We start from the raw sequence: 12,770 nt of genomic DNA on the forward strand, positions 1-12,770 counted from the left end.
AAAATATATATATATATATATATATATATATTATTATTATTATTATTATTATTATTATTTGGTTTGTCCAAAGACAAATAATTAAAAAATAACAACTAGGTGGCATTTGTTTCATTAAAAATCTCTAATAAAAAAACACTTCTTTTATTTTGTTATCTATTGTCGGTGATTTAAAAAAATTAAACCCAATTTTAAAAATTAAAAAAAATAATAAAAGTACTTTTTAAAATTTTTATTTTATTTTAGAATTTAGTTAAGAATTTAAATATCTTAAATTATATATATATATATATCATGATAAATAAGAACTAAAAGCAAAAAATAAGGCAACTTATTTGAATGGTCTATCCTAGTAATATTGTCGTACCCTTATTATTAGTCTAATTAGTATAATACAATGGATATTTAAGCAATAATAGGAAAGGTTAAAACTCTTTAATTAACAAGCTTTCGTTCATTAACGGTAGATCAATTGTAATAATTTAAGCTTACTGCTAGCAGATATTGTCCACTTTGACTCGATATGTATTGTAGTAAGCCTCACGATTTTAAAACACGTCTACTATGGATAGAATCTAGCTCTACTCTGACTAGTGTCGCGCACCGTTCGGTGAGGAGCTCTAATACCATTTTATAACATCTCAAGCCCAAAGTGGACATTATCTGCTTGTAGTGGACTTGAGTTGTTACATCAATCCACTAAAGACAGTAGAGTTACACTTTTATGTACGATAAAATAAATTGTGTCCATAGACATTATCTGCATGTAATTACAACGGATTCAAAAAGTCTATTTTATCCTTTGATTTGTTCTCTCTCACTCAATGAATTATATCTGATTCTAAAGTTCTAATGAAATTTACATTTAACTTTGTTTGGACTATTGAGTTGACTCGGACAAAAATGAATTTTAACCTAATTTCATGTTTTAAGACTACAAATTTATCGTGTTAATATAAAGTATTTTAACATAATTAAAAAGTTTAAACGGGACTAATTTATCAGTTTAAATATATGTTTTAAAAAAATTAAAATTATCTATCGACATTTACATTTTTATAGATGTTTTGTTTTGCAAGATCTCATATATACAAACAAACCAAAAAAATATACTGATATTTTACATCAATAAATGTCTTTAAAAAGTCGAGCGTTTTTTAAAAATAATTACAAATGCTAATTTTTTATTAGTATAGTTCCAAAGAAAATACTTTGAAAAATGTCTCTAGCTAGATAAATAGGTAAAAATAAAAAGAAAAAGAAATTAATTTTTATTATTTAAATTTTGAAAAAATGATATTTAATGGCAACTCAGGTTGGTGGACGTATGCCATTTCCACTCTTATGCAAATGATAATTAAAAATATTGTCTTATCCTTAAGAAAGTTCCTACCAAACAATGAGTAACAGATCAACAGTGTCATATTTATACTCAACTTTAAGATACTCACGAGATTGATGGTTGAAAATCATATACTACCCACAATAGAGATCAAATTTTCAGTCCTTATCAATTGTCAGAATCAACATTACGAGATTCGTAGAAATCGTTTGCGTGAGAGGGAAACGAAATATTCCTTATAAGGGTGTGAAAACCTCTCCCTAGTAGACGCGTTTTAAGATCGTAAAGTTGAAGACGATACGTAACGAGCCAAACCAAACAATATCTACTAATAGTGGACTTTGACCGTTACAAATAATATCAGAGTCACACCAAACGATGTGTCAGCGAGAACGTTGGGTCCCTAAGAGGTGGATTGTGAGATCCTACTTCGGTTGGATAAAGGAACGAAATGTTCCTTATGAGGATGTGGAAACCTCTCACTAGTAGACGCGTATTAAACTTGTAAGTTGACGGAGATATGTAACAGGTCAAAGTGGACAATATTCATTAGTGATGGGCTTGGATTTGGGCTGTTACAGTTTGGCTGGACAATGTTGATCTCCTCGAACTCGTTACCATCTATACAAAGAAGGGAAAAAATCAAGAATAAAGGTAAAATAAAAATAAACAAACAAATATGGTAAAATTGTGTGCGATTCAAAATCAACAACATTACTGCCAAAATCTAAAACATAAGGGATATTAAACCGGTATTATTCCAGTTATTTACAAATGGGGAACGAGTGTGAGAAAAATCAATAGAAACGACAATCCAAAACAAAATACAAAATAGAAGCGTTTTAAAACCTTGAGGGAAAGTCCAGATGGGAAAGCCCAAAAAGGACAATATATGCTAGCAGTGGGCTTGAACTGTTACAAATATTATCAAAGTTGGACACCGAGCAATGTACCAGCGAGGACACTGACTCTCAAGGGGGTGGATTGTGAGATCTCACATTGGTTGGAGAGGGAAACGAAACATTTATAAGGGTATGAAAACATCTCCCTAACATAACTATTTTAAAACTGTGAGACTGATCACGATATGTAATAGGTCAAAGCAAACAATATTTAACTAGCGGTAGACTAGGTCAAAGCAAACAATATTTAACTAGCGGTAGACTAGGTCAAAGCAAACAATATTTAACTAGCGGTAGACTTGGATGTAAAAACATGCATATAGACTAAATTGATCAAAATTGATCAAAGGAGTTGAGTAATAATGAAAATCACAGCATAAAGCTCTACAATCAGAGGCCGTGAACTGTAAATGATTACAAAATTCACTAAAATGCCTGTACTTCCCATCATTAAAGGAAGTTCAGAAAGATGTTATATTTTTTTATCTTTCAAGAAAAATAAAACTCCTAGTTGACCGGGAGGAAAATATATCCTACTTCGAAAGAATTTCCACCCTCATACCGATAAATTATGAATGTAAGTTCTTAGAAAAATAGCAACAGAAGTTTCCACCCTAATTCCTTGTACATTGCTGACAATGAGTTTCCCGTTTCACCATCAAACTGGCCTCTCTTACTCCAAGTGTTGAAAGCTTTGTTCCACATATCATTCTAGCTTACACGGTTGGATGATGAAAGTCTCATATCAGCTAATTTATGGAATAATCATGAGTTTATAATTAAAGAATACTCTCTCCATCGGTATGAGGCATTTTGGGGATGTCCAAAGTAAAGCCATGAAAGCTTATGCTCAAAGTGGACAATATCATACTATTGTGGAGAGTCGTGTTCGTCTAACATGGTATCAAAGTCATGCCCTAAACTTAGTCGTGCCAATAGATCGGTAAATCCTCAAATGTCGAACAAACGACCCCAAAAGAAAAAGAGTTAAGCCTCCTCGAAAGCATAGTAAAAAATGACCAAGATTCTAAAGAAGTCGAGCCTCGATTAAGGGGAGGCGTACTTGGTTCGAGGGGGGAGGTGTTGGATGATGAAAGTTCCACATCGGCTAATTTAGGAAATGATCATGAGTTTATAATCAAATAACACTCTTTCAATTGGTATGAACCTTTTGGGAAGCCCAACGCAAATTCATGAGAGCTTAAGCTCAAAGTGGACAATATTATACCATTGTGGAGAATCGTGTTCGTCTAACATACCCAACATTACATGCCATGCTTATGCAATAATTTTGCATTGACATTATACCTTGTTGTTTAGAAGAACACAAAATTGCATTGGCAATAAAGAATATATGGATACAGTAGTACATAATGACAAGCTAAAATTTAACAATAAGACAATAATGACCGCTACTTGTTCAGTACAAGCTCAGGAAACAAAACGAGTATACTTCAGATGAGAAAATTAAATATGACGGACCTTCTTTGAGTTCTCTATACCTATAAATTAAGCCAGTTTGATCGGAGAAATTGCTATAAAAGTATTGTAGCCAGTGATAGAGAGTGATGTGAAGCACTCACCAGCGTTGTCTTGAATCAAGAACTAATGGATCAACACTTCGAAAAATCCGGCCTCCACTGCTGCTGTCTGAAACTCACAAACATTCATCTCACTCGTCACATTGTAAATTTGATAAGAAAACGCCTATGAAAGATCCTCGTTTTGTACTTGAAATTACAGCCATCCATGAGGAAAATAGAAATGCATACAGAACACAACGCCAGTAACATTCAATCCAGAACTATAATTCCGCTCATCCTCAGACAAACTTCATCAATCCACCGCATAATCTCGAAGTTCAAGTTCGGAAGTTCATAAAATATAGATAACACAAAAGAAATTCCTAAAATTGATTATACACTAACTAATAATACAGTTAGTCGCTAACCTGAGTGAAGATGAAAACAAAACCTCCAATTTTGCTTCCAGATTAAAAGCGCGACTTCAATTTAGCTAATTGGAACACAATTGCTTTGAATTCTAACCTGGAAATCGGCGAGACGTCTCTTGCTTGGGAAAGTTCGTTCGATCCATCGCCATGAAAGGAAAAGGAACGAGAGCGAGCGCTTTGAACGCCTTTGTTGTCGGCGTTTGGAAACTCGGTTGGACTAATCCCACCACGGTTAGGAATAGTATCTTCTCCCGTCTTTTTTTCGTCGACCATTTTAAAATTTTAATTATATTTAAAAGATTAATTTCAATTAGTTAAAGTATATTCTCCATTAAAAAGTTTTTATATATACTTATTTTTAATTTTTTTCTAAATAAACGTTAAAATGTACGAAAAATATCGGGATAAGCTAAGCTAGATATCATATTTCATCTCTTGAGGTCGGAGGTTCAAATATCTAAATAAATATTAAAATATCATATACACCAATTATTATGGTGTGACCAAAGTAATCGTGTCTTAATTGGTATGTACTCTAAGTCTCGTAGCACATTTCAAAATATTAAAAAGTTAATATATAATATGTGATATGTTAATAGACCATTTTTGTCCCTATGGATGGTAACTTTTTTTTTTACTTTCCATATATTAATGGTAAGATTTTTTTAAACTCATTTTATAAAGATAAAATGTGTGAATGTTACTTTTAAAATATCGTTTTTGTCCCTATATTAACGGTAAGATTTTTTTAAACTTATCTTATAAAGATAAAATGTATTGATGTTACTTTTAAAATTCCGTTTTTTTCCCTATATTAATGGTAAGATCTTTTTAAACTTATCTTATAAAGATAAAATGTATTAATGTTACTTTTAAAATATCGTTTTTGTCCATATATTGATGGTAAGATTTTTTTTAACTTCTGATGTTACTTTTAAAATTCCATTTTTATCCCTATATCAGGTAAGATTCTTTTTTAACTTCTTTTATAAAGATAAAATATGTTGATGTTACTTTTAAAATTCCGTGAGTAATTTATTTTTTAATTTCTTTTATAAAGATAAAATATGTTAATGTTACTTTTAAAATTCCGTTTTTGTCCTTATATCGATGGTAAGATTTTTTTTAAACTCCTTTTTATTAAAGATAAAATGTGTTAATGTTACTTTTAAAATTCCGTTTTTGTCTCTATATCGATGGTAAGATTTTTTTTAACTTCTTTTATAAAGATAAAATATGTTAATGTTACTTTTAAAATTCTGTTTTTGTCCCTATATCGATGGTAAGATTTTTTTTAAACTCCTTTTATTAAAGATAAAATGTGTTAATGTTACTTTTAAAATTCCGTTTTTGTCTCTATATCGATGGTAAGATTTTTTTTAACTTCTTTTATAAAGATAAAATATGTTAATGTTACTTTTAAAATTCTGTTTTTGTCCCTATATCGATGGTAAGATTTTTTTTAAACTCCTTTTATTAAAGATAAAATGTGTTAATGTTACTTTTAAAATTCCGTTTTTGTCTCTATATCGATGGTAAGATTTTTTTTTAACTTCTTTTATAAAGATAAAATATGTTAATGTTACTTTTAAAATTCCGTTTTTGTCCCTATATCGATGGTAAGATTTTTTTTAAACTCCTTTTATTAAAGATAAAATGTGTTAATGTTACTTTTAAAATTCCGTTTTTGTCTCTATATCGATGGTAAGATTTTTTTTAACTTCTTTTATAAAGATAAAATATGTTAATGTTACTTTTAAAATACGGTTTTTGTCCCTATATCGATGGTAAGATTTTTTTTTAAACTCCTTTTATTAAAGATAAAATGTGTTAATGTTACTTTTAAAATTCCGTTTTTGTCCCTATATCGATGGTAAAATTTTTTTTAACTTCTTTTATAAAGATAAAATATGTTAATGTTACTTTTAAAATACGGTTTTTGTCCCTATATCGATGGTAAGATTTTTTTTTAAACTCCTTTTATTAAAGATAAAATGTGTTAATGTTACTTTTAAAATTCCGTTTTTGTCCCTATATCGATGGTAAAATTTTTTTTAACTTCTTTTATAAAGATAAAATATGTTAATGTTACTTTTAAAATTCCGTTTTTGTCCCTGGTAAGTTTTTTTAAAACTTCTTTTATAAAAATAAAATATGTTAATGTTACTTTTAAAATTCCGTTTTTGTCCCTATATCGATGGTAAGATTTTTTTTAAACTCCTTTTATTAAAGATAAAATGTGTTAATGTTACTTTTAAAATTCCGTTTTTGTCTCTATATCGATGGTAAGATTTTTTTTAACTTCTTTTATAAAGATAAAATATGTTAATGTTACTTTTAAAATACGGTTTTTGTCCCTATATCGATGGTAAATTTTTTTAAAACTTCTTTTATAAAAATAAAATGTGTTAATGTTACCTTTAAAATACTGTTTTCGTCTATATATTGATGGTAAAATTTTTTTAAACGTTTCTAAAGATAAAATGTATTAATGTTATTTATAAAATTTTAGAGGTATTTTTTTTAAAAATATAATATTAATGGTAATTGTAAAGATATTTTTATTTTTTTTTAAAAAAATATAATTACCAGTCGTGTGGTAAAAATATTTTTTAGATAAATTTTAGGGATATATAATTATGTTTATGGGTATTTTTTTAAAAATAAAATATAAATTATAGGATGTGTATATAAAATTTAAATTTTCTTTATATTTAACGAAATTGCAAAAAAAAAAAAAAAAAAAAAAAAAAAAAAAAAAAAAAATCAGANAAGAGGGGTTTCGTCGTCCTTTGTCTGGAAGAGAATTCTCTTCCTCAATGCCGTAATTTTATCTTCTTCAGAATAATGACAGCGGCAGCCTCCTTCTTCCCAGCTCTTCAAGCTCCGATTTATGGCGGCAATGCATGGAGGAAACCCGCCACGAGATGCAAGTGCGAAAGAAAAACCTACTCAACCTCTAACTCTCTCTCTAATTCCCTTCGTTCTTCTGTTTCTTTCCCCATAAACTTCGATTCCTCCGCCCAGCCACTTCGTCTTCAACCTTTAGCTGATTCAGTTCAGGAAAATTTCACAGAAACCCTCGATGGTTCCATGAATATGCAGGTACCAATGAGCGGAATTCACCATATTACTCAGGGGGAACCTTGCCGAAGAATCTTCATCCGGGATCCGCCATGGATAGGTTCCTTGTTCCTGAAGGGGCTTTATAAAAGCGTTGAGAAGGAAGTGAAGTTAGAATTTAAAGAAATTGGGAAGAGGAAGTATAATTTGCTGAGGAGGCGGCAGATTAAGGCGGAGACAGAGGCCTGGGAGAAGATGGCCGAGGAATACAAGGAGTTAGAGCGAGAAATGTGCGAGAAAAAATTAGCTCCGAATTTGCCTTATGTGAAGACGTTGTTTTTGGGTTGGTTTGAGCCATTGAAACAGGCTATAGAGAAGGAGCAAAAAAAGCAGCGGACTAAGAAGCAGAAGGCGGCATTCGCGCCTCATATAGAGTTGTTATCTGCAGATAAGATGGCGGTTATAGTGATGTACAAGATGATGGGATTGTTGATGGTGGCGCAGCAGGATGGCTGTGTTCAGGTCGTTCAGGCTGCGGTTCAGATCGGCGGTGCTATAGAGCAGGAGGTGAGCATTGAAGATCTTGTGCTTTCTTTTAAGATGATTTTTCCAATTGAGCAATTACACCTAGAACTTATTAACTTGCTATAATGAAACACTCTTGTTAGAGTCTGTTTGTGAAAAAAATGCTCATGTATCAGCCCAAGCCACTGCTCGTAAATATTGTCCTCTTTGGGCTTTTCCTTTTGAGCTTCTCCTCAAGGTTTTAAAACGCGTTTATTAGCGGTGAGTTTGGGCGGTTACAAATGGTATTAGAGCCAGACACCGGGCGGTGTGCCAGTGAGGACGATGGCCCCAAAGGGGGTGCATTGTGAGATCCCACATTAGTTGAAGAGGGGAACAAAACATTCCTTATAAGGGTGTAGAAATCTCTCCCTAGTAGACGTGTTTTAAAACCTTGAGGGGAATCTCGAAAGGCAAGGTCCAAAGAGGACAATATCTGCTAGCAGTGAGCTTGGGCTTGGGCTGTTACAGCTAAACTCATTTGAGACAACTCTAAACTACGTTCTTGCCAAGCACATTGTTTCAGAGCTGTTTTGCCTAGTTATTCACCGTGCCATCTATGAGCAGATTGCAGATGTATTCAACCAAAGTATTGTACTGAAGTCCCTGGATATTGATATAGGTTCAATTTAATTGCATGCCAAATGATAGATTTTATTTTTCTCTTATTTGACCATCATTTATTTCAAAATGAATCTAATGTCGATTTAATATGCTTCAGAACGAGAGTTTTTGAGTTTACATCACTGTAATTTCACTTTTGTTTTAACGAGTTCTCTAGCAAGAATTGTTGCTATTTTGTACTTAATAAGCCATCATCATTAAATTATTGTGCAAAGGGCTTGACTCTTCCTATCAAATTTATCCCAGATTAGAATTCAGAGCCTTCTGGAGAAGGCCAGGAGTAATCAAAGAACAAAGGTTCCAGGGGATGCTCAGTGTTTGAGCAAGGAGAAAGAAGTACTGAGGAAACGAGTTAATGGTCTAATTAGGAGAAGGAGACTGAAAGAGGTGCAAAAGTTGTTGAAGAAAGAAGAATTTAAGGCTTGGGGTCGAGACACCCAGGCTAAGGTTTGTTGCTTCTATCTATTTGCTTATATGTTTCGATATAATCAATTCAATACCATATTTAAAGGCAGTTGTCTACCTGATTAATCTTTGCAGCTAGGAAGTTGTCTGATACAATTGTTAATTGAATCAGCTTTCGTCCAACCTCCAGTTAGCCAGTCACCTGACAGTCCACCTGATATTCGACCTGCATTTTGGCATAGTTTTAAACCTGTTGCGAAAACTCCAGGGTGAGATTTATTTGTCCTGTCCATTTTCTATTTCTTATAGATTGACAGCCAAGGCACCAAGTTAGGGTTCATTTAACCAACCTCCACAGATTTGTCATTAGATTATGCTCGGAGGTATTGCTTTAAAGCAATGAGTCGGGGGTATTTGGTGCTGGTGCTTGTCATCCTTCTTTGGGTTTTCTTTTCCTGTTCCCCCTTTTTGGAGTCAGTGAGCTGCATGGATGGTTGATGAATGGATTTTAATTCTCAAGTGGAAGAGAAGGCTGCTGCTTGGCAGGATCAAGTAGCCAACTCTTTGCATCGTAGCTTTTTCTGGAACAGCTTATCATGCTTCTGCATTTTTTGGTGATTGTAGGCAGAAACTTGTGAAGAAATATGGAGTTATTGAATGTGATCCCATAGTTCTCGCTGGGCTTGATAGAACTGTAAGTATTTTTTGTTTTCCCCTCTCTCTCTCTCTCTCTCTGCCCTTTTTTTTACTGACTTATAATGCAGATGTCCTCTGTATCATGTTATGTTTTCGTTGTAGCTACTTAGAGATATTAAGCTTGGAAAATTAAAAGAATAAAGTCACAAAAATGTGCTTAAATGATTATCATTTTTTGCTTTGTACATACTTGCAGTCTCGCGGGCTTGATGGAGTCAATATTTTGATTGGATTTCAGAAAAACTGACAACTTTTACAACCCATTGTTATTGGCACTAATGGTACAATAGCGAAAAATTCATTTCACTAAAATGGTGGTTAATTAATGTCCAACAACCAAAATATATACCAGTTATGGCTTAACAGCTAATATATGACTTAGGCAGTAGAGAAGTTAGCCCTGCCCTTGACTATATCACTGCAATAAATTGATTATAATGTCACATTTTGGCAATTATTTGAAGTGGTATTATTGCTTCTTTTGCATAAAGAATTCCTCTCTGCATTGCAAACTCTTCTTTATGTGGATAAAACTTACATGTGGTTATATTCGGTACTGCAAACCACTATCGACTGCTGGTGCAGTGCTCTATTTATTGGACTGTATGAATTCGTGTGTTAAATGGAAAATTTTCTGCTCCATGAATTTTCTCTTCTAAACTATTATTTTGTCTTTAATCCCATGCAGGCTAAGCAGATGTTAATTCCTTACATCCCTATGTTGGTTCCTCCTAAAAAATGGAAAGGGTATGAAGTAAATTGAATAAATTCACTTTATATTGTATATTTCCTTTAGGGTACTTGCCGTGGTTACTGCTTCAAAAGATGCTTTAAATCTGGCTACTAAGTGATCCCCGAGTGCTTTAAGGCAGCTGTAGTCTGTATCATATCTCATATTAGCTACTAATCGTAAATATCTCATGTAATTACTTACAGATATGATAAAGGTGGACACTTATTCTTACCTTCATATGTCATGCGTACTCATGGATCAATTAGGCAACAAGATGCCATGAAGAACATTTCTGGGAAACAGATGCAGAAAGTATTTGAGGTTTGGAAAGCTCGAAGGTCCCCTTTTCAGCAAACTTGGTCGCAAATTTGACTTTCCCTCTTTATGCATTAAATTCATTCCCATTTCCTAGTTTGCATTTTTTTTTTTTTTTTGACATTTGTGAGGCTCAAATCAAGCTTACAATCTCAAGGGAGAACAAGAGATTTGTCTGACCTTACCACATATTGTTCGCATGGAATTTGTAGGATTTCGATATCTCAGATGGTCTGCCACTATGAAGTTAAAAGTCATTCACCCAAAGTCCCTATAGCTTGAAACTTCAATATTACTTTTATATTGTCTGAGCCATAAATTTATTTGGCAGTTTAACATGCAACAAGTGCCTGCAATGATATAATTACCTTAGTTCTTTTAGAGCATGGGGCCATTTAATAATACGTGAGGAAGTATACTAAGTCCTTTCCTTATGGAAGTACATTGGTAATCTGAATTTGGCCAGACACTTCAGCAGTTTTTATATGAAATATGACAATCTTGTAATTTTCAATGGCTTATGAGTTTTTGTGCTTCTATCATGCATGTAGTTGAGTTAATCTGATATTGTGCTGAAATGGGTTGCTTACAGGCTCTGGATATGCTAGGGAGCACCAAGTGGAGGGTGAATAGAAGGGTGCTCAGCGTGGTGGAGAGTATTTGGTCTCAAGGTGGCAATGCAGCAGGCCTGGTTGATCGCAAAGATGTAAATTCATGATACTGCCAAAGCAATTCCAACAATTATTATTTCTTGTGAACATGTGTTCTCCTTTTGAAATCTCATATTGGATAATAGGGTATCAGTAACAATATAGTTTAGCTTATTGCCAACTTGGATTTATGTTCATGTGAGCCCATGCTTCCTCTTTCCATATTCTCTTTGCCTAGGTATGGTTATGCTTGCTAGATTATCAATATCATACATAAAATAAAATGTTATGTAACTTGAATTTCTGATAAGAAAATAGGTCCTTTTATGATAAAATTTATTGTTTGTATGATAACTGGCTATTAATAGGACAAGGATTCACATGATTTTCTGGTTGCATGCTTATTATGTGGTTGATTTACTCTTCCTTCGTTGGCAAGTAGGTTCCTATTCCAGAGAAGCCTCTGGGGGATTTGACAAAATGGAAACGGAGCATGTGGAAGGCAAAGAAAATCAACCAAGAGTTGCATTCCCAACGATGTGATGTTGAACTTAAGCTTTCGGTAAGATTTATTTTCTAAAGTTGGAATGAGGATAACTTTCCTCAAGTTGTGAAATGTAATATGCTGCCTAGCCTGTTGACTGGACATGAGGTCTGATTAAACGTGCTAAACTGGTTATGCCTTTCCCCCAATAAATATCATACAGATGTCCTTATAAATGAAGATCAGTTATTTTCTTCTTCTTCTTCTTCTTTTTTTTTTTTTTTTTTGTCAGAATTTTATGACACTTCAATCAAATATTGATCCCAACAGCCCTTTAAGTACGTGGATTGATAAATTTTTTTGAAGGCCGTACCAAACATGGTACTGAAATCTGATTAGTGATTTCCATCCAGTTCCATCTTAATTTTTTTAGAATAAATATGAATATCATATGTAAGTGATTATACTTTCAATTTTGGACATAATTAGTTTTTTTAAAAAAAACTATATTGAGTTATTTTCCTTGAGTTAGGTTGCTCGCAAAATGAAGGACGAGGAAGGCTTCTATTACCCACATAATCTTGATTTTCGTGGCCGAGCCTACCCAATGCATCCACATCTGAATCATTTGAGTTCTGATCTGTGTCGAGGAGTTCTTGAGTTTGCTGAGGGACGACCTCTAGGAAAGTCTGGTTTACACTGGCTGAAGATACATTTAGCCAATTTATATGCTGGTGGTGTCGAAAAACTCTCCTATGACAGACGTCTAGCATTTGTGGATGACCATCTGGGTAGCATATTTGATTCTGCAAGTAACCCAGTTCATGGAGATCGTTGGTGGTTAGCTGCTGAAGATCCTTTCCAGTGCTTGGCTGCTTGTATCAATCTATCCGAAGCCCTAAGAAGCTCATCACCACACACTGTCATTTCCCATCTGCCAATCCATCAGGTAGGTCTCAATCAACACTTGGAAGTAATAGCATAAGAACAAGCATAAATTTGTCTCAACTGGTGGCCTTTTTTTTTTTTTTTTTTTTT

General features: G+C 33.2%; 1 protein-coding gene across 1 annotated transcript in view; it reads left to right on the forward strand.

Annotated features, from left to right (window-relative positions):
• Positions 1 to 6,981: 6,981 nt before the first annotated feature.
• Positions 6,982 to 12,770, forward strand: part of LOC111493929 (DNA-directed RNA polymerase 3, chloroplastic-like) — a 16,042-nt gene continuing 10,253 nt past the window's right edge. The window contains exons 1-9 of the mRNA XM_023143856.1: positions 6,982 to 7,828; positions 8,696 to 8,896; positions 8,990 to 9,123; positions 9,479 to 9,548; positions 10,239 to 10,297; positions 10,487 to 10,604; positions 11,191 to 11,304; positions 11,691 to 11,810; positions 12,265 to 12,681. Of these exons, the coding sequence (XP_022999624.1) occupies positions 7,046 to 7,828; positions 8,696 to 8,896; positions 8,990 to 9,123; positions 9,479 to 9,548; positions 10,239 to 10,297; positions 10,487 to 10,604; positions 11,191 to 11,304; positions 11,691 to 11,810; positions 12,265 to 12,681 (2,016 nt within the window). The 5' untranslated portion in view covers positions 6,982 to 7,045. The remainder of the gene's footprint in view (positions 7,829 to 8,695; positions 8,897 to 8,989; positions 9,124 to 9,478; positions 9,549 to 10,238; positions 10,298 to 10,486; positions 10,605 to 11,190; positions 11,305 to 11,690; positions 11,811 to 12,264; positions 12,682 to 12,770) is intronic.

Source organism: Cucurbita maxima, unplaced genomic scaffold, assembly GCF_002738345.1.
Source record: "Cucurbita maxima cultivar Rimu unplaced genomic scaffold, Cmax_1.0 Cma_Scf00019, whole genome shotgun sequence".
In the NCBI taxonomy this organism is placed as follows: domain Eukaryota; kingdom Viridiplantae; phylum Streptophyta; class Magnoliopsida; order Cucurbitales; family Cucurbitaceae; genus Cucurbita; species Cucurbita maxima.